The following is a 22,018-nucleotide window of genomic DNA, read 5'->3' on the forward strand; positions in this document are numbered from 1 at the left end:
TACGGTGATTACTACACTACCGTCATAAACAAAATTTAATGTCCCCTATACTTTCCTTGGACTAATTATCTGTTGGGTCAATTTGCTAGTTTCTAACAAAGAAAAGAGCCCCTCGAAAGAAATTCCCCTCATTTCCTTGTAAGATGCCCCTAATGCTCATTGTGTATCTATCAGAACTGATGGCAATAGACCGCAGACCGTTTGGTATAAAGAAAGTACTCGGCCCGTGGCCAACCAGGGCCTTACGGGCGCTTTCAAAGCGCTAAAACACTTTCTTGAAGACAGCGGCATTGCTCACTATTTAAGGCATCTGTGTTGCTATAACTTTAAGAACACCTATTATATGTACCTCCTAGTAATGGTGTGTTCACTGCTATGTTGCCCAAATACAGGGATTTAGTTTCATGATGACGAAATACATTATCAGGGACTTTACTAATTGCATTTCGGATATGTTCTTTTACGTAAAAATGTTATTTGACATGCGTCTATTTTTCACCGGCCATGGTGTTCTAGCGGTTATGGTGCTCTACTGTTGACCCGAAGGTCGCGGGATCGAACCCCGGACGCGGCGGCCACATTCCGATGGGGGTGCAATGCTAGATGCGTGTGTGCTTAGATTTAGACCTACGTTAAGAACACCAGATGGTCATAATTTCCGGAGCCCTCTACTACAGCGTCACTCATAATTTTATCGTGGTTTTGGGACGTAAAACCCCAAGAATTATTCTATTATAGACATATGTGCGTTTTATTTTTTTCATATCATACTGTTATTGTGTTTATTTGTTGTCTTGCATGCTCGATCCGTTCAAGAGCTAACAAAGGAGCCGGCGCTTTATTTGTGCGTCTACTTCTTCACATCATGTATTAAAAAAAATTTCAATCGCAGGTCCCCTGACGAAGTGAGTGTATCTCAACCAGGAAAAGGCGGCAAGACTAAAGCCACGAGGTCCTTGCAGTGCGGAGTATGTGACAAAGTTTTCAACCGCAAGGCGCAACTGCGAACACACTTGTTCGCTCACGTAGGCGAAAAACAGTACGCCTGCGACGTGTGCGACAGGAAATTCACACAGAAGCGTAACCTCGTGATCCACAGTCGCGGGCACACGGGCGAGAAGCCCTTCGAGTGTTCGTTATGCCCGGCTACGTTCGCCAGCAGCCAGTATCGGAAAAAGCACATGTTGACTCACACCGGCGACCGACTGCATGAGTGCAGCGTCTGCGGACGGAGATTGGCCACGGAAACTATCCTCGCGCGCCACGCCCTGACTCATTCGGGCAAGAAGGCGTTCGCCTGCCACGTGTGCGGCCGAAAATTTTCCCGGACAGACGCACTGAGGGTGCATTCCCGCACGCACACCGGGGAGAAGCTGTACACCTGCCACCTGTGCCCCGCTTCGTTCGCGCACTTAGTCACGCTGAAAAACCACGTCGCAAGCCACACCGGTGAGCGACCTCACAGGTGCGACGTATGCGGGAAGACGTTTACTGCAAGATACACCCTTTCCCGGCACAAGAATATTCACTCAAGTGTAAAGAAATTTAGCTGTCAGTTCTGTAGCCGCGGATATAGTTCTAAACAAGCACTTACAAAGCACACGCCCAAGCATACTGGCGAGAAGCCGTACCTCTGCCACCTGTGTCCAGCTGCATTCGCGCATAGCGGCACGCTGAAAGCGCATGTTCTCAACCACACCGGCGAGCGACCTCATAGGTGCGACATATGCGGCAAGACATTTGCACTAAGGGCGTATCTCTCGCGCCATGAGCGTACTCACTCATCGAGCAGCTGAGCTTCACCGTCACATCTGTAGCGGTTTTAATTACTAGGAAAGCAGACCTCAATTCTCATATCCACATCTACGAAAACCTCAACGGCTGCACCTCGAACTGCAGGATATCTTCGGAGCATTGTATGCTTAGGAAGGGCATGCTGCTACCACTTTTAAACATCACACAGAGCAAGTAGGCAGCAAAACGTATTCTTTAGAGCTCATATTGCCCCACACACGCAGCAGGCAGACGCTGTAGGAGTCGCGGCTACCGTATCACAGTTTACATTAGAGGACACATGTGGACAATGCCAAGTAGGCAAGACCCTTGGCATGAGTATGTTTTTTTTTTCATTTGTGCGTATCTGCGCGATTTTTCTTGTAGAGGTGTGCCTAGGGGCTACCAGATGCCATGAAATATGTACCATGAAAGTATCCAAGGAATGTGACATCTATTGTTGGTGCTTTTGAAAGCATTTTGTTTTTACGTTGTCTCAGACAATACAATAAAATATAGCCTTTATTTACAGTGTACTCTTTCGTACGTGGTGCCCAAGTTTTTCTGGCACGTATGTGCACGTGGACCGAAGTGTTCTATATCAAAGAGAAAATAACTATAAATACGGAACTTTTGGTCTAGTGCAGAGTCGAGATCTGTTGGTCTACAAACAAAATCCCAGTTCATCTGGCCCAATGTGATTCAGTGCCTTCTTTACGGCGGTTGAATCTTCACTATGACGTACCACTCGCTTCTAGCGTGAATGTGCCAACTTAAACTTCAGCAGGTGTTTCTGACAGTCAACCCATCATGCCTTTTATTGTATCTACAACATTGCACAAAACTTCCCGCACTCAGTTCATAGTCACCGAATGTGAACGTTAGATGTTTTTCAATTATTCACTCGGAACCTTTATGATTAGAAGCGTATGTATTCAGAGAAGAAATGTGTACATACAGCAGCCACCATGAATTCATAATCTGCAGATTTCTAGCCTTCAAGGATGCACTACTTGAGCGTTTTCCCTGAGGCTCCGTCCTTGGCATTTTCTAGCCCAACTTCGAGAGCAAATCCTGAAGAGAGGGGGACAGAGGATGTGTAGAGCTAAGTGGGTGAGAGGAAAGCCTAGTTCAGCCTGGTAGACAAAGGGCCCCGAAGTGGAGAGGGTGAAGCTGGGTGGAGAGGAGGAGAGCGATGGTGAAGACATGGCGGGAGCCGAGCAGCTGGCGTGAAGAATAGGAGAGAGCAGGAGCGCGATTGGCTGTGCCGGTGAAAGGAGTCGACCGATCGTAGTGCGCGCTCGAGCACAGCTGGTACTGGTCTAGTACTGGTGAGAGAGGAGGAAGAGCTCGCCGACCGTTGGCGAAAGAGTAGGGAACTCTGACTCCCTTCTCCCATTACACTTGATGTAACAAGAGCGCTAGCGTTGTGATGTCGCGACGGTGCAGTGAACGCCATCATTGGTTTAAAAGGATGCGTATTGATATATTAGCAAATCTTTGAATATCCGCTTACAACTTTCTGATCCTCTTTTGCGAATTGTTTTGTTTATTATTTTCAAAGTATTGTCTTACTGATTTACACAACTGCCATTTCTCCTGCAATTGACATGTAAAACAGCTAGTAGGACCAAAAACACTGACAGCACCGGCCGATCGAGAGAGCTGAAAAGTTTTGATATTTTGCTAGTTTGTTGACGTACTAGTAGAGAATATCCAGCGCTGACAAACGAAATTTGCATTCAGGGTAAGGGCCATGAGCAATCGATTACTTCACAGCAATAGAATAATTCAGACTGCTCAGGTGCAGTTTTTATTTCAGGTGCCTCCTGAAATTTTGCACGAGAAAACTACATTGAAGCAAAGGATGACATAAACAAAGTGAAATGAAAAATGCTTGGTGAAACGTGGTTGCAAACGACACTTTTAGAGCCCCAGCTTATGGAAACACGCTGCCTTACAACCATGCGCATCAGCATCATTAGAAAGGATTCAAGTAGTCTACCGTAGTCCGGATACCGCGGCACACATAACAATACTCTTGCTTTCGCACTTGCTCTGTGCTGCGTTAAGTGCGGTCTGAGAAGCATCTCTCCGGACTGAAATTTGCATTCGTACTCTCAAGAACATACGAACGACTTCTGGCAATATGATATGGCAAGAAGGGAAAAATGTTTGCACGCAAACACTCTGAAGTTTCATCGCTTTAACTGCGGATAAACTCACTTGGTTGAATCGCAGCGCCTCTTTGTTTGCACGGAAAAAATCACAGCACATCTACGTGGTGAATGATGATGAGTGGGGCGAAGCGAACTCGCGCTGCAGCACGGCGATGGCATTGGCGCGAGCGTGGTCGTTCTTGATGGAAGATATTGTGAGTAGATTGTTTGAGAACCACAATCTGTTGCACACACCGCAACTATGGCCGAAACTGTTATCAAGGAAGTCTTGCTGGAAGCGCGCGTCGGCGCCTTCGGGCAGAGCCCGCCTGATGCGTTTTGCAGCCACTTCACGTGCTCCCACAGCCTCGGGCTCTGCCTGCCGATACGCGCGCTTTCTCGCCGCTTCACGGTCCTTCACATTTTGAAGATCCGATTCGTGCCGCAGCCGTGCAGCTTCGGCCTCGCGGGCTCGAACGGCGGGGTCATCTCTCCGCAGCCCTGCAGCTTGTCGAACAGCTTCGGCCTTGCGGGCTCGAACGGAGGGGCGTTCTCGCCGCAGCCGTGCAGCTTGTCGAGCAGCTTCGGCTTCGCGGGCTCGAACGGCGGAATCTGCTTCGCGGCGTCGACGTGCAGCTTCGGCCTCGCGGGCTCTCACCTCAGGATTCTGTCTGCGAGCGCGCGCTGCCGCCGCCTTCCGTGCCCTCCGTTCCGCAGCCTTGTCTTCCATCTGGCGACTCCGAGCTAAAGAGAAAGCGTGCCAAGAGGGAGCCTCATGGCGCGTTACTTCTGAAATGCTGTCTTCGGGTGTCGCTGAAAACACGAGACGTAGTAAAGAAGAAAGAAAGCCACACATGCGAACACGCACGAGAGTGTCATTCGTCAACGTCGTATTCTTCTACTGCATACCAGAACGCACGCAGTAAAGAAAGAATGCCACACAGGCGAACAAGCACGAGTCTCACTCGTCAACGTCGTCTTCTTCTACTGCATACCAAAACGCGCGCTCCTCACGAGCTAGATGTGGCTACTACAACGCTACAAACAAACGGAGCATGGACAGATGATGATGAAATGAACTTTATTTGGTCCTGGAGAACCCCGATCAGACAACCCCCGAAGGGGGGTCCGCCGCAGTTGCTGGCCGCGCCCACGCCGGTACTGGAAGACCGTGGCCCTCCGCCCGTTCGCAGGCCTCCTGGACTGCCGACAGCTGGACTGCAACGAGCTCTCAGCATGGACAGACCCACGGCATAAGGAGCTTCGCCCCTAAAAGTTCTCTGAAACTTTTGTGACTTCGATCACACCTGCAGAAGGGCTGGTGAGCGACAGGTGCGACGTAGAAAAGTTCTTCCTCTGAATTAGCCTGCAGTTAGATGAACTAGCGGCTAGAGAAGCCTTGCAGTGTTCGCAGTTGAGTCTCTTTGTTACTTTCGGTACAACGTACCCTGCTAGGTAGACAAGAGACTCTTCTCCTTCCGTATCTAGAATGTCAGAAGGAGCAGTAACACTGCCCCCTCCACTCTGTTCATTTCCGACACTCAAGCCTACGAGCAAGAAGACTTCGTCGTCTGAGTAAGTACTATGAGTACTTGGCTTTAGAAATTGCGCTAATGTCTCGCTCGTAAGGATGCACTTGAATTCATAGAGGCGTGTAATTTGGTTTTTCGCACGCAATGTTGAAGACAAGTTCTCAAGTACATCTTGACTAAACCTACTTATTGAAACATACTGGAACTCGTATTTATTGAGTAGCATCTCTTGCACCTCGAGAGCAGAGAGTGTCGACACAATTATGCCTGTTTGAACAGGCTTCCATATCGGCTTTGTCTGCGCACCAACAGAAATTTTAGAAAACAACTCCATTGTCTCATTCAGAAATGATACGCTGTCTTCATCGGCTCCTTCAACTGCGCTGCTAAACGCGAGATTGGTAGTCCTTGTTGTAAGTAAGCGAAACCAGCGAAACATCGCTGCGACAAACTAAGCCGCCGAAAGCGCATTCTTCGATATGAGGCCCTTCTCTACCAAAAAGTGCCAACCAGCTGATGTGTCGTTGTGAAAAAAAAACTATAGGCCATGCTGAATTTCATTTTCTCATAGTGACTATAATCTAAACATGCCAAATTTAGGTGAGGGGCCAGTTTCAGCTCAGATTTAGCATCACGTTGGACAAGAATCTTTACAAATTCAAGATTTACAATATTTGTCGGTAAGTCATTTTTCTTGACTACATCATCCGGAAGATAAATTAGCTAACCTTTAGTAAAGTGATTCCTCAAACTCTTGAGCAAATGCGGCACATCAGCAAAAAACCACAGTGTCCGTTCAGACCCACAGGGGGTGAACACAACTTGTGTGTGGCCTGCTGTGCCTTCCCACGTGAATACTGAAAAGCTTCCAGAGTGCCAGGTTGCGACCCCCCATGTCTGAAGTCACTGCATGAATTTTCAACCCAAGTGACTCGCAGGCCGTTATGGCGTGAATGATCTCTTACTTCATAGCTTGAGCACTGAATGAATTGCCCGTTAAATGATACGCAATAGTTTGCCTCCATATCGTTGACAGTCCACCCACTATGAACACTAAGCCGTGAGTAGCTAAGCTATCTTCCGGCAGAGAACCATCAGCTAGAGGCAGTGTAGGAGGGCCGAGAACACACCGGCATGAATGATCGTAAACAAGCCCTGGTGTATGTTGAATTTCGTCCACCATTAATGTGTCGTGGCTTTAATGAGGCTTCATGAGGTTAACCTAGGGAAAAAACGTAATCAATCCTGAGAATAGCTACAAAATCTGCCATAAACACATCTATATATACATACATAAGTAGTACTAACATCATTTTTGGGAAACGGAGGAAAGAGCACAACGCCGTAGACGCTAGGACAAGGGCACGAACGGAAACGCTGATATCCTCCTTGTGTCTACTCTATGTGGACTTTGTGTTGATTCATCAAACTTACGGACGATTAACGAGCCTAGCAGCTAACGTTGGTAACGGTTAGTGCTAATCACCAAATCAGAAATATTTATGCATTATCCGTACTCTGAAATGAATGAAAGTAACGTAGCATAATGACAAGGAGTAGCTTTAGGGTGCAGAAGCTCATATTGTCATTGACGGAAGGATTATCGCTATTACCTATTCATAGCACCTTACTCATTCCTGCAATGTTTCTTTAGGTATCAAAAACCTTCTTTAGCGCACCTTTTCCCTTAGAGGTTCGAGTATGTCTTCAAGAAGCCCAGGTCGAAACTTTAGGCTCTATAGATGGCGCTGGAGTGTACGCTTGACCGGAAACGGAAAACCACTATCTCGCAGTAAAGAGTACCCTTGAGAACCGCAGGACAGACGAAGCTTGCATGCTTTTATCAGTGTGTTGGCCTCCCAGCGCATTGAAAACCGCTCTAGGGACCTCATTTGGTCGTCACCGAAGATATGTTTAATTTTCGACTGCAGCTGTTCCTTTTCTTGCTCACTTTTAAGGTAGCTCTTCTTGTTAACAGCTAGCTTTCTCTTCGATTCTTGTTGAAGGCGCTGCAGCTCGGATATGCGCTCTAACAGGGCGTGATATATATATATATATATATATATATATATATATATATATATATATATATATATATATATATATATATATATATATATATATATATATATATATATATAAACGCGCAGCAACACACCCGCACGTGCAAGATCCGACGCCGGAGCCCCTGAAGTCGCCATACTGCTTACAGCTGGTTGCGTGGCTGTTGGCCGACCTGCACGAAAGTATCCATCAACGTCAACAAAGATATCTTAGAAAACGTAATATTTACCTCCAGGATAGGGTGGCTGCTCCGCTGAGTCTTAAACCTTAGGCTCTTATATGGTGGGGACTGCAAAGGGGAAGGCACGCACTGCCTAAATGACGAGCTCGTGATCCGCTGTATCTGTACCACTGCAAGCATTTTAAGTGGCTAGCTACCAATGGGTGGACCACCATGAACATTAGGGCCATGCTTGCGCAGAAGTGCAAGGACTCTTACAAGCAAGTTCAGGAGACACGAAAGAATGCGTTGAAAGCAGAATGCTGCCCGCACCGAAATGGGTGGTTTTCATAATACCTGCGTGAAAAGAATGGCATCAAGCATTGCAAAGACATGCGGCGCTCCGACGCTATCATCACCGCCAGAGGTGCACTGATGGACACTATTATCATTAATGGAGGTGTCTTCTTCGATTGGCACTGAAATGCAAAATCCAAGGGGTCCTGAAATCTGATGCACCGAGCACTGCGCATGCATGTGGTGTGCGAAAGTTCAACTTACGTTCAATGATGCACTGCTCACCACTGGTATTATGACTTGAGGTGCCTTCTATGGGCACTGAAATACAAAAGCCAGACTCGTGAAAGCCTGCAGCACTTGTTTAGGTATGTGCGGAAAAGCTATGGCTCAAAAGAGCACTAGAGGGTGGCTTGGCAGGCACGGAGCGCGGCTAAGTGTACTGTAAGAAAAAAAAACATGATGCATGGGCAACGTGGAAAAACGTCATCCTTCAAAATCGCAGTGGGTAATTACTACACAGCCGGCTCTTTATTCATGATCTGTACCGAGAGTAAATGTTTTAAATAGTGTTTTGTGTTCATTCTACTAAAAATTCAAGACATGTCACTCACCACTTATGTTTGGGAGTAGCATCTTTTTGACTAGAGGCTTTTTACGATTAGGTGCTCTCCTGTGAGAAAAAAATGGTCCGAACCGCATTAGGCTTCAATTCAGTCTTCCCGTAATGTTTGAGTATCAGTGGCTCGAAATTATCTGTAGCAAAATGCAGCTGCGATAACAAACAATATCATTGGGCGCACATGTGGCCAGCCATATAATTTAAGCGAAAAATTGACCAGATAATCGCCCATGTTTCCCGCAATATCTACCAATAGCTGTGAGGATAATAATATTCCACGATTTTTCGAGGCAGAGGGAGGTCGTTTTCATATCTGTTTTTCTAGAATGTTACACTGTGGGGGTGCATCACCCCTGTAGGGTCGCTTGCGCCGCTTGGCGCGTCTCGCGCGGGTTCGCCGCCGACGAGAGGATGACGCTATGTTCGCGCGATGGAGGTGACGTAGGCTTGGCGCTGGTGGCGCCGCGCATCGGTGAGGTTAGATGGGTGCACAGGGACCCGGGACGACACCACCGAGAGACCCCACAACACCTTCGTCGGTATTCGTCGGTAATCATCCATCCCTACCATTCCGATTTATCCTCAAGTTTAACTGGGTCAGCCTCCGTCACAGTCACTGTTTTGTCGAGACATTTATTACTTTCCTAATTGTGCTTAGTTCTTTTTAGCCATTCTCAATTTCGCCTGGGTGGTATTTTCAGTAATTTTCTCTTTGGATGAAGGTATCATTCATTCTGGCTGGCTAAGTCATTGCTAATTACTACGAATTTTACTTATTCATTCCTAATCACAGTCGACTTCTATCGCTCATCTTCAGTCACAGTAATTATTACATGGCCAATTTACATACAGTTATTTTTAATATTAAATATTCTCCTACTCGAGTTACACTAAACTCCTAATAATATTGTTATCCTCTACCATGCAACTTATATATTTGCCACACCTCCACGCTTGACACAAACTTTCGGGGGTTTGCGCCTTTACGAGGGGCGTTCAATAAAGATTTCCCCTGACCTACTTCCTGTGGACGGAGAGCAACGAAACTTTGCAGATTTATTAGTCCCTCTCTACATAGGTGACACCCCGGGACACACACTTCTCCCATCTTTTTATGCAACTGTAAACACCTCGCTTGTAGAAGTCGACAGGTTTCTGCAAAATCTATGTTGTAACTTCAGAAATCAGAGTCTCATGATCTGTAAAATGCTTGCTCTTCAAATATGACTTCAATGCTGGAACGAGGTGGAAGTCCGCTGGTGCGAGGTCGGGTGAATAAAGGGAATGCGGTAGAATTTCAAAGCCGCAGGAGCGTGCTTCCGTCTGGGCAACATGTGAGTTGTGAACTGGGGTATTGTCTCGCAGAAGGCGGACGCCTTTGGTGAGCATGCCACGTCTTTTGTTTTTGATGGTCTCTCGCAATTTCCGCAGCAGTGAAGCATAGTATGCCCCAGTAATCGTGGCACCCTTTGCTAGGAAATCCATCAAGACCAATCCGTGCTGGTCCCAAAAGACTGTGAACATGACCTTGCCCGCCGAGGGCTGGGTGCGTGCCTCCTTTGGAGGCGGTGAGTCCAAGTGCTTCAATTGCATCGACTGGACTTTAGTCTCCGGATCATAGTGATGGACCCAGCATTCATCCTGTGTAATCAGTCTGTTGAAAAAGTCCTGCTGGTTTCCATGGCACATGGTCAAAAGAGCCTGGGAGCATTCGACTCGTTCCTGCTTTTGGAAAGGTGTGAGCAGCCGGTGAACCCAGCGATCGGATACCTTACGCATACGAAGATGGTCCTGACTGATTTTTTCCATGGACCCCACACTAATCTTGACATGTTGGGCTAGGTCTCGAACGCTAACGCGGCGATTTTCCAAAATGGCGACCTCCACTTGCTGGATGGTGTGTTCATCGACAGCGGAGTGGGGTCGCCCTGCCATTGGAGCCGCTTCCACGGAAATCAGACCGTATTTGAATTGGCGATGCCAGTTATTCACTACATCATATGATAGGGAATCCTACCCATAAACCTCTTTTATCTCATCGAACGTCTCCCTTGGAGTGCGGCCTTTCAAGTACGGGAACTTGACGGCTGCTCTGTCTTCCACTGCATCCATTATCACACCTCACACCACTTCAGCACCTCTAAAAGAAAGACCGTTATTAGTTTATAGTTGCAAATTGGCACGTGACCTACAGTGACTTATGTCATTACACATGCGCAGTTTCAGCATCCTGCAATAAATGGAAGTCAGTCAGGGGAAATCTTTATTGAACGCCCCTCGTATGACCCTTCTTCTTCTTGTTGCATGAAAAGCCACGTTTGTTAATCTCCTCCAGGCCAAAAAACCTCACACAGCATAGTATTCTCGGTCGGGACGATGTCCCCTCGGCCGATGTTGAGAATCCACTTTTTTTCTTCCTGCGACATCCATTTTTCCTCGCGGGATGTTGAACAACGTGAAGCCATATTCCCGCCGGCTGGAGCACTGATACACGCAGCATCCTGGCATGGCGAACGCCCCATCAATAAATAGCACACCTTCGAGTGTCAGAGCGCACGGGTGCCAAAATTCTAATGAAACACGACACGTCGCAATATCGTTCTGAGAAAAACTGAGTATTTGGGGAGCATTTCTTGCACACATCTATCCCGCGTGCCCCTCGTATCACTACCTCTGTGCGCCCGGTATAATTCCAAGTCATAAACACGCGTTCGTTCTCAGTGTGACATGGCATTCTTGATAAGATAGTGCCGAGAGCCGGGTTCGGCGAAAAATGAAAACATAAGAAAAAAAGAAAGAGGTTCGCGCGCGTTTCCCGGGCGACGGCCCGTGAAGCGGGCAGGTGGAAGTCGGGATAGGAAAATGCTCGGCGTGGCGGCTCGGTTAAAAGAAAGACGGTACTTTCCCAAAAATATCCAGTGGCTTTTGTTTTCCGTCGCTCCGCTACGCGCTGCAGATCCCGCAAACTCTTGCGGCTGACAGTACAATATATCTCATGCCGTGTTTATTAATGCTTACAAACATGTTATTTTCAACTAATCTGTAACAAAAATATGTAAAACCACGCCTTACGTAACGCCTATGTTGGGTTTTTAAAATAATCAAATGAATTGAAATGGCTTCAACATGGTAAACAGCGCGGGCCAACGGGACAAGGCAGATAGGTCTGTCTCTTTTAGATGTGAAGTCTCTTAAGGCGGAGCTCAATCCGGTGGTGGTGGTGGTGTGCGGCGTGACCACCCTTACTGCGCATGCGCATACCCTCTGCACACACATTCTCTCCACTCACCCTCGCCTTCCCCTCTCCACTTTCCCTCTCCCCTCCCCTTCTCCCATACCCCTCTCCCCTCCCCGTTTCCACTCTTCCTCTGAAACGCGGGCTAGACATGCCGAAATTCTCTCCTGCGCAACGCCGCGGTGAGCTCGAGCGCATGCGCGTCCCCTCCCCTTCTCTCTCCTCTCCTAGCTGCCCCCCTCTCGACCGCCTGTCGACCGCGTTCCCCGCTTTCCCTGTGAGAATTAACGGCCAGGCTAGGTGGAAGATACGACGCGCGTAGCGTCCCCTCTTCGCGTTCCACGACGCGAGGTCGGTAGCATGCCCAACGATCGCCAACGGAACGCGATCGTGCAAGTGCTCCGGCTTCGCATCGCCTCATGGTCCCCTTTAGCGGGAGATGGTGTAATGTTTCTTTCACTTATGTTTGCATACACTTTCCAACTCTGCTTTGCTAGGCTTTCACTCTCGCCTACGCTTGGATTATGTCTTCCCTCTCGCTATTCGCTTGCCCCCTCTCCCGGCTTGACTACGCTGCGAACGATGCTGCGGATTGACCGAGCTCGGCTATGAGGCTGTGCTGTAAAAAGATGCGGACGGTTTGCTCGCCAATTTGTGCTCTGCTACGAATGCGAAAAAATTTGTTGGATGTGGTTAAGAGCGGTTCACATGTTATTGACGGCATGCAGTAAGAAACATTGAACGAAGACGTCCACTGCGTGTTTAGAACAAAATTCGAATGATTTCGTGTACCGTTTGTACTCTACGGCTGGAAAGCATAGCCTCGAGTCGAGTGTACTAGAATATTTCGAGTGGGTCGACGGAAGCCGGCGCGCCTTGCAAACCGGTGTCCCCTCTTTTGAAGAGGGGACACCAAATACGCATAATTTTGAACACGGCCGGGCTAGAGGAGGGACGCGATACACGTATATGAAGGAACGCGCGCGTCTTCCCTCTAGCCCGACCGTGTTGAGGAATGTGGGCATGCTCCGACTTTCTTGCATTCCCGTCTACGTGTTCTGCCGCGCATCAGTGTCTAAAATAATTACAAAACAGCGCATAAATCACTGCTACGCGCCCGGATACAATTCTATGTGTACGCCTGCATAAACCAAGGCCGCAAGATATCGCATGTTAAAGCTCGAAATTAGTGTGCCTCGATGCGCCAAGAAATCGCGCATCAAGGCGCCCTACTCCGATTGATAAAGAGCGACAACTTGTGTGGGAAAGAAATTAGTGCCAACTTCACAAGCCCCTCGGTGCTGATTGCGCTGTGTGAATATCAGCCTCTCTTGATAGAGATAGACTACGTGCACGCAATTAACGGAGCTGCAGTTCCAGTGCAGAGAAAACCGTCTGTTTGACCAGAGCCGGTGCCGACAGTTTTACCGCTGCCGACAGAAGCCTGCTGCCATAAGCTATCACGCCATTCTGCCTACGTTGTCGCTGGGCCAACACAGCGCCGATTCCGTAACCACTGGCGTCAGTGCGGACTTCGGTTGGCGCTGAAGGGTCGAAGTGGGCCAGAAGGAAGGAAGACAGGGGCGTAGCCAAGGGGGGGGGGGGTGGGGGGGTTCAAACCCCCCCCCGAAATTTTTCAGTTTTGCTTGCGTATATATACACGCACACATACAAACGCACGCACGAACATACATAAAGTATGTTCGTGCGTGAACGGAGAAACTGCTTGCATCGTTCTTTATAAAACTGCGTACCAAGAAGGAATGCAAATTTGCCCATGCTATTTCCTTCTCGCGTCAACCGCGACTATTTTGATGCAAACCTACACGAAATAAGTTGCACGCTGGTCACATTGCTCGCATTTCTTGCAGCAAAAATATGTTTTTTTGTGTGTTAACAGCGAATACTGTTATGAGTATATTTCAACGGCCCTTTTTGGCGCCGTAGTTGTCCGCCGCCGCCGCCGGTGTCCGTAACCACTATCGCAAGAAATAGGAAAAAAAACGCCAGGCCTGCGCGGAAAGCGCAGCACAGTCACAGCGAAAGCTAGAAGAGCGGCGTTTCTAGAGCCCGTTATAAACTCTCTTGTGGCTACTAATACAAGTACATTAGCAACGTACCCACTACGCCACAAATCATAATTTTTGGGAGGTTGCGAAGCACCCACCACGACATTACTCGTCATTCTGCGGAGAAGCGAGCTATCATCTGTAAGGCATCATGTGCACTTACTTGATGCGACGGTTGATGACGATGAAGAATTATGCCTGAGCCCTTTGTAATGGGTTAGAAGCTTTAAAAGACCCACTACGTAATTCGCATTGCGTGACGCCCGGTCGTTATTGAACTCTCCCGCCACGCTAGAACATACGTTAAGGTGAGACATAGAGAGAGAGAGCGAATTAACTTCATTGAGACCCTGAGGAAATGGATCATGGGAGTCTTATGGGCTTTCTTGGCAACCAATAGAAGTGCACTTGCGAGGAACCCACTAGGCTATAAATGATCATAATTTTTTGAATTAGGGAAGCAGCCACTATTTCATTTTTCCTCATCCTGCGGAGAATCGTGGTACCAGCTAAACACCTTTAAGGCATTATGTCCACTTTGTTGATGCTGTGGCTGATGACGATAAAGTATTATGGGAGAGCCCTTTGTAATGTGTTGGAAGCAATCAATAACCCACTTGTTGCGCAATTCGCATTGTGTGACACGCGGTTACAAAATTCGCGTTGTGTGACGCTTGCTTCTTATTTCTTATTTCGAGCGATAGTGGTTACGGACACCGGCGGCGGCGGCGGACAACTCCGGCGCCAAAAACGGCCCTTGTTGTGATCTCATAACAGCTGTCGCTGTAAAAAAAAAGGAAATTAGAAAAAATTCCGAAAATGGAACGAGGTTCGAACCTGGGTCCTTTGCGGGGGATCCCAGTGTTCTACCTCAGGGCCATGCCGGTGCTTGAAGGTGCGTTGCAAAAAGACCCTATACAGGCTTCATGTCGTGAAGGAACCACATTAACATATGTAATGTAGTGTGGTAGAAGAGTAAAATAACAACCAGGCGTCACACAAACGCGAATTTTGTAACCGGGCGTCAAACAATGCGAATTGCGCAACGACTGGGTTGTTGAATGCTTCCAACCCATTACAAAGCGATAAATCTTCATCGTCATCAGCTACAGCATCAACAAAGTGCACATAATGCCTTACAGGTGTTTAGCGAGTACCACGGTTCTCCGCAGAATGACAAAAAATTGCATAGTGGCTGCTTCCTTACTTCACAAAAATTATATGATAATTTATAGCGTAGTGGGTTCCTCGCAAGTGCACTTCTATTGGTTGCCAAGGGAGCCCATAAGGCTCTCATGATTTATTTCCTCAGGCTCTCAATAAAGTTAATTCCCTCTCTCTCTCTCGCTCTCCGTTTCTCCTGTTAACGTATGTTATAAAGCGTGGTGGGGCAGTTAAATAACGACCGGGCTTCACACAATATGAATTGCGTAACTAGTGGGTCGTTTAAAGCTTCCAAACCATTACAAACGGCTCAGCCATAACTCTTCATCGTCATCAACTGTCCCATCAACAAAATGCACATAATGCCTTACAGGCGTTATGCTTCCCAACTTCCCAAAAATTATGATTTGTGGCGTAGTGGGTACGTTGCTAACTTGTATTAGTAGCCACAAGAGTGTTAATAACGGGCTCTATAAATGCCGTTCTTCCAGCTTTCCCTGTGACTGTGCTGCGCTTTCCGCGCAGGCCTGGCGTTTTTTTGCCTCGAGCACGCGATTCATGCCCAATAGATGCTTAGTTTGTATTCGACACCAAATGGTACTTCACCTTTTACAAATGCAGCGTTTCTATATGGCTTCCATATCTGTGGCCGTAGCAGACGACGCCGGCTGTGAAGGTGGTGTCTTAAGTCGTTTTCAGGAACGTGTAATTTTTTCGGAGGAATTCATTAGCATTTAGTAGAGTCAGCGACTAATCTGGAGTTGCCATCCTTAGCCTCGCTGCGTAACCAGGGGCGGCTGTCTCTTTTCCATAGCATATATGATCACCCTCTTTCACGACACGAACTCCTTTGGGCACCATAATATACAGAGTGTTCAATCAAATGCGTTCGAAATCCTCAACAATTAGGCAACGGCGATATTTCTTCAATGCCTTCACAAGTGCTTCTTCTGTAGCCTCAGGCGTATAATGATGACTAAAAGATCATGTGAGGCAGTAATAAAAAAAACATGGCTGATCCCTCCGTCATAGGAATCGGTATAACACGAAAGTGAAACGTGTCTTCACAGAAGTAGTGCTTATGACATATGAGAGCTTGTACAATGTCTATTCGTGTTTGGCAGCTATAGCACCGTTTGACGTGGATGCACCCATGTTGACAGCATGTCTCTATCGCGACGACTAACGCCCATGATCATGATTAAACCATTGTGGTAGCTGACGGTGCGAACATATATTTGGACACAGCGAATCGTGAATCCCGCGTAAGGATGATATCAACAAGCTCATAATCAACACTGGTACCCGGTATGCGCTTCTCCAAAGTGTCGTCAATTAAGGAGAGAAACGGCACGGTGTGCGCTTTCTAGTAATGGGTAGCCGACGCCTGTGCTCATGCATACATAACACACACTGCACTTCAGCAACGCGGGAGGTAAAGGTTCGTAGCCTGAGCCGCAAACGCGTGCGTCGCGCTGGCATCTGTCTCGCAGGCCCTGCTCTCGCTCCACCAAAGCACGACATTCGCCTGTCGAAATAGCGTCATTTCTGCAACGCATATTGCAGCAGTTTTGTTAGTCGGTGCTCTCGCAATTGAAGCAGTCGGCGGCAGAGAAATCCCGTTCGTGCACGTGGCAGCTGCACTACTCCGATGAGGCGACGCACGCTAACACGAATCCAAAGGCAAAGAACGTAACTGCGTCAAGGGTGCCTCGGCGACGCCAGCGCGGCCAGTCTACCTCTCTGGTATCGAGACGCTTTAACCATGACCTCCGATATCACGTGCAATCTCGGAGTAAGCGCTAGTAAGTGTCGATCGTGAAGCATTACTTCTTTTCACCTCTCACAGACGGCGGCACCGCCCCGCTCCGCCCGCCGCGAAAGAGGTGTGAAAGATATAAGGCGCGTTCGCGCCGTGCCTAGCATCTCCCGAGTTGGCTTAGTCGGTAGAGCGTCGGGCGCTTGCCGTCGCGGCCGCAACGTCGTGGGTTCGATTCCCAGCGGGGGGTATCTTTTTCTTGGTTTTTTTCTTTCTCACCCGTTGGCGTCCATTTTATCAACGTCATATCCGTGACGGATGTACTTGGTGGACCCCGGCATAAAACACTTTCGTGTTAAAATAATTATTTCTTTAATTGTGGAGTTAGGCGGTTATTACAAATCGGAGAAGTGAAGTCATTGTTGCAAAGTTGCCGTTGATTTTAAAAAAAGTAATAATAATTGCGAAGTAATGAAATTCACCCAAGATCAGCGGCGAAACCGAAATGTGAAAGAGCGCTACTGCCATCTTCTGCTGAAAGGTCCCGAGTGAGTGAGCGTCTTGCAATCGCTGTCTTGAACAGTGACGTCATCCTGGTCGTCTGCTTGTTGCGCTCATCGGTGCTTCGGTTTGGGTTTGGCCGTTGAATTTTATTACGCCACAATAATTACTACAGGCCGCCTTTTCTATATCTCAAAGCTGCGATGGGTTCTTCGCATAAAGAACTTCAATTCTCGCTTTTCACATAGCCGCCTAACTCGACTATATATTATAATTAAAAATCTATGTATTTAACTTCCCAAATTATTGTCCCAAGTGATATCTTTAACCATATTAAAATATTTCCATGTACAATGCTGGTCGCTTGTGCTTGTAATTGTACTTGTACTAGTACTTTACAATGCTGGTCACTGCCGCGCGGAAATTGTTATCACCAATAGACGCAACATCAGCGGGAAGAAGGTTGTTACACTGAATTGATTGACGCGGTGGCAAAGGCAAGGAAAATGCTTTCGTTTTACAAACTGGAATGTACAATCCGTGTCAGATGAAACCCAAACAGTGCAAAGCATTCGCAGTGGCATAGCGCGCACCGTCCGGTTATCACCATGAATGGGCGCGCGCATCCCGTTGGGCCACACTGTGCATATATGAGTTCCTGACCATAGTGATAACCGGACGGCACGCACCATACCACTGCGAATGCTTGCCGCTGTTCGGGTTTCGTTTGACGCCGAGAATACATGCTTATAGCGATGGTCATTGTGATGGCAACATATATTGCGGTGATGAAACACACGTGCCATGAAGAACTCTACGTTATTTCATTTTGTAAACAAAGCTCAAGCGGCAAGAATTTCTATCCGCTGTCAAAAACGGAAGGCAGATGCTGGATATCATGGCTGTATTCTAGCAGTGCAACTGTGGTTAGAAAAAATAAAACCAGCCGAGGTATTGTGATGAAGTTCTAGGACATCGACTACATTGACATGCATAGGATCACGCTCTCAAGCAACGTACGTATTGCGTCGCATTCAAGTTTTGCAATGCATTACTTTAACTAACGCACTAACGGGGGAAAAAATTGAGACGTATGCACCTATGTATATGGTTGCCATAGTTAATAATGTTTAAGGCAAACACCTTCGATGCCTGATCAAACGCTAAAGTTGACCGCCTTAGAACACCAGCTTCGACAACGACGGTGATACTCCCCGCCCCACTTTCGGCTAGGTGTTAAAGAAGCGCCTGAGTGGCGTCGCCTGCAGACAAATACATATCCGCACTTGCGTTTAAAACATGCCACCCACCCAACCGCATACGCGGGTGCTTGCCCGTGGTGTGGAGGGCAGCCAACTCTTTCTCACACTACGTGGGAATGTGAATTAAGGCCCCCCAAAATAATTCGCCTCAGATTTGGGCGCAAAAATTCAGGACGCAGCTGTGGGAGGCCTTGCTTGCCAGCGAGGAAAAGGAGGCTCAAGTGGCTCTCCTGGACCAGACGGGGCGGGCTGCTAAGTCCCGCGCAGCAATACAATTTTACATAACATAAAGATTGATTGACTAATCCATGTGCAACAAATTTTGTGAAGTTGCATATTATTGAACCATAGGTGAACATTGAATATCTTCATGTACTCACTTGCACGTGGTTAGGTATATTGTGCCTGCGTTGCACTGACTGTCTCTGTATGTCTGAAAGCTGCTGTAGTTCAACAGCGCTAGACATAAGGCCTGACTCTTTTAGGCTTACTCTTAAAACGAGCAGCACAAATGCATGCAAGGATTATAAATATGCTATTTCAGAGCTGCCATCTATGTTCATGCATCCTTTCATTACTTCTGAATTAAATGCCTCATCTTTGGTCTTCCGAGTTCTTTCATTCACCTAGTTTACATGTAATGTTCAAAATAATTTATTTCAGAGCTGTGCATCAAAATAATTTTTTTCAGAGCGGTGAATCAAGGTTGTGCACAGTCATGGCAGATTTGGCCACTGGCTGGCATGCGCAAAAATGCCCCGTGCATGTGGGAACGATGCCTTGTTTACAGAAATAGTGAAATACTAAAATTGTCTGCGAAGTTCGATTGCGTAGTAGGAAATTAACGGTTTTCATTGAGAAACCCTTACACAAAACGTTTTGCTCCATACAGTCTTAAGCCATTCAGAGGAGCAATATTCCTTTGCACGACCGTGTAAAATAGCAGTACTTCTTAGAAGCACCGAAGCGTTCTGCGACAACGTGCCTGTTACCTGCATGCACGCGCACGTATTGCTACGAGAAGAAACCTTTTCGACAGTACGACCATGAAAGCAAAGGCGAGCAGCTAACGGCGAAACACGACCACGTCATGTGCGATCACATAACGCGCATATGTGCGAGAAATCTCCAGTGAAATGGCCGCGAAGGCTTACGGCATTGCACTCACGATGTTGAAAATGACAACCTTTATGCTTTCGAGAGTGCATTATGTTAGCTCTGCGCGCTAACCAAAAAACCTTTCACCGGCATGTATCACGGCCGCCGACCAGCAAGTGAGAATCAAAATGGCGTCCCGCCAAATTTAGCGGCGACTAAAGATGACAACTAGGTTGCCTGCAAAATCTGGCGGCTACTAGCGGCCGCACTTTTGTAGATGTCTCCACCTTAAAACCGGGCGGGAGACGTTTGTGTATGAAGGCTCCCTAGTAGCGGCAGGGTAACAGCGACACCAAGGTGGTGCGAATGGAGATGGAAACAGCTGCATTGCGAAGGCCGGGAGATGGAACTCCCGCGTGCCTCTCTAGTCAGACCGGGGTGACGATACCTCAGGAGGAAGCGGAAGGCATTGCCGCGTTGACGGCTCCAGTACGCGCACTGCCTCTCGCGTTCCCGAGTATTGTCTGGTATATGCAAATTAACAGACGTAGGTTATCCTATTACTGGGGAGCGCACAACTTGGCGTTCCTCTCGTCAAACGACGACGCTTTGAAAGTGTGCATATTGAGTGTAAGCGTTCATTAGGTGCTCGTTGATGACATGTTTGCGCAGCATTCACCATATGTTGTGCCCAGGTGTATGCCTACTTCAGCATGTAGATAGGTAATCACCATGGACGTTAGTCGTCGGGATCAAACCACGTCAAACGGTTCTATAGCTGCCATATATCTATCGACATTATGCAAGCTCTGCCTTCGGGCGTTCTCAGGGACGCGGGCGGCACCTGATCGCCTGCCAAAATTTGATATTCGAACGATGGCTTTCCGAACAACCACGTACACACTCTCGAATATGATGCAATTTATGTTTCGCTTTTCTGCCATGTCTTCTTGGGGAGAGGGGGGTCGCACTGAGAGCCAAATAATGGTTTCGAATTACTATAAAAAGACTATTACAGTACTATTTGCCACATCATTGTAGTACTATCATGTTCCGTGGAACTTCGTAGACGATTCCGGGAGACTCATTAGGGCGAAAGCCTTAGATGCCTCAGAGCTGCTCCGGAGGTATCAACAAGAGTGATGCAAGAAATCTTCGCGTGATAGTGTCACCATATGGCCTCATCATGACGTCACAGTTTTCAAAAGTATAGCATGTCACTATGACACCACATGCTGACATCATCACAGTCAATCGGCGCTTGACAAAGGTGGGCCGGTCACTCAGGCAATGGTGGTGCGGCGTCGCGCCGCTACGAAAGCTTTCTGCCCCAAATATGGTTCTCCGCGGCCTCCAGGATCACAGGCCCGTCACCTGGTTTTGCACCGAGTCCGAGGTCGGCCCGCCTTTGGCAAAGCTACGATGTTATATAATAACGGCATTCTGTGACTATAGGTCTCTTCGATTTGGATTGCACTGCCTGCACTAGTTCTAGAAAGTGCCGTGGCGGTGCGAAGCGGTGCTGTGAGCGCGCAGCGCTGGTTCAGCAAGTCCCGGTGCAGCCGCGACACCGGCACGCCATCCAGGAACCACCACGCGGCTGCTACCACCAAAACGAAGATGCAAGTGCAGGCCGCGTTGGTCGAACAGCCGACGCGGCGCGTATCGCCGGTGTTGTTTACTAAAACACTGCCGCGGCGCCAGTCTTTGTAGCTGCCGTACGGAGCTGCTTGACTCTGCAGCGACGACGATTCCGACAACGGCGACCCTCACAGTGACTCCGAGGAGGAGTTTGACGATGTATGTGTTTTGGTCGCCTGCATGTTGGCACGTGAAGTTGTAACTCCTGTTCCCGGGTATGAGAACGTCGTCGGCAGGTTCCCTGAGTGTGATTTCAAGATACTGTTCAGACTATCTAGAGAGACGTTTTTTTCGTTCAGCGGAAAATCTCGCTGATTTCAAGCTTCAATGAAAGGGCGTGCGAGGCCATACAACAAGAAAAAAGAACAAAAATACCTGGAGTCCTTTGAACGACGCTAAGACGACTTGACGCGAAAGTCCGGTTATCTAGGAAAGTGTATGCTCGCAAGTTTGTGTTCTAAGGGTTTTACTTACGTCGCCACTTTTCTTCACGCCAAACTAGAGAACGAATGTGACAATTCTTGTAAACCATTAGACGCATGTATACGCAGGCTCGCATGATCAATACCTTTTTGAACTCAGAAGTTTTTCTAGCAGACTTCCTATCGCCTCGGCTTCACGATTTCGCCATGGCGAACTGAGAGCGCAGCTCGCGAGTCGCGCCTTATTTTCATTACTTTTT

General features: G+C 47.9%; 1 protein-coding gene across 1 annotated transcript in view; it reads left to right on the top strand.

Annotated features, from left to right (window-relative positions):
- The first annotated feature begins 1,181 nt into the window (after positions 1 to 1,181).
- The window catches only part of LOC119398763 (zinc finger protein 90-like), a 72,422-nt gene continuing 51,585 nt past the window's right edge, over positions 1,182 to 22,018 (top strand). Inside the window, exons 1-5 of the mRNA XM_037665581.1 lie at positions 1,182 to 1,449; positions 1,651 to 1,773; positions 5,246 to 5,253; positions 15,250 to 15,279; positions 20,909 to 20,965. Of these exons, the coding sequence (XP_037521509.1) occupies positions 1,182 to 1,449; positions 1,651 to 1,773; positions 5,246 to 5,253; positions 15,250 to 15,279; positions 20,909 to 20,965 (486 nt within the window). The remainder of the gene's footprint in view (positions 1,450 to 1,650; positions 1,774 to 5,245; positions 5,254 to 15,249; positions 15,280 to 20,908; positions 20,966 to 22,018) is intronic.

Source organism: Rhipicephalus sanguineus, chromosome 7 (genome assembly GCF_013339695.2).
Source record: "Rhipicephalus sanguineus isolate Rsan-2018 chromosome 7, BIME_Rsan_1.4, whole genome shotgun sequence".
Taxonomy (NCBI): Eukaryota; Metazoa; Arthropoda; class Arachnida; order Ixodida; family Ixodidae; genus Rhipicephalus; species Rhipicephalus sanguineus.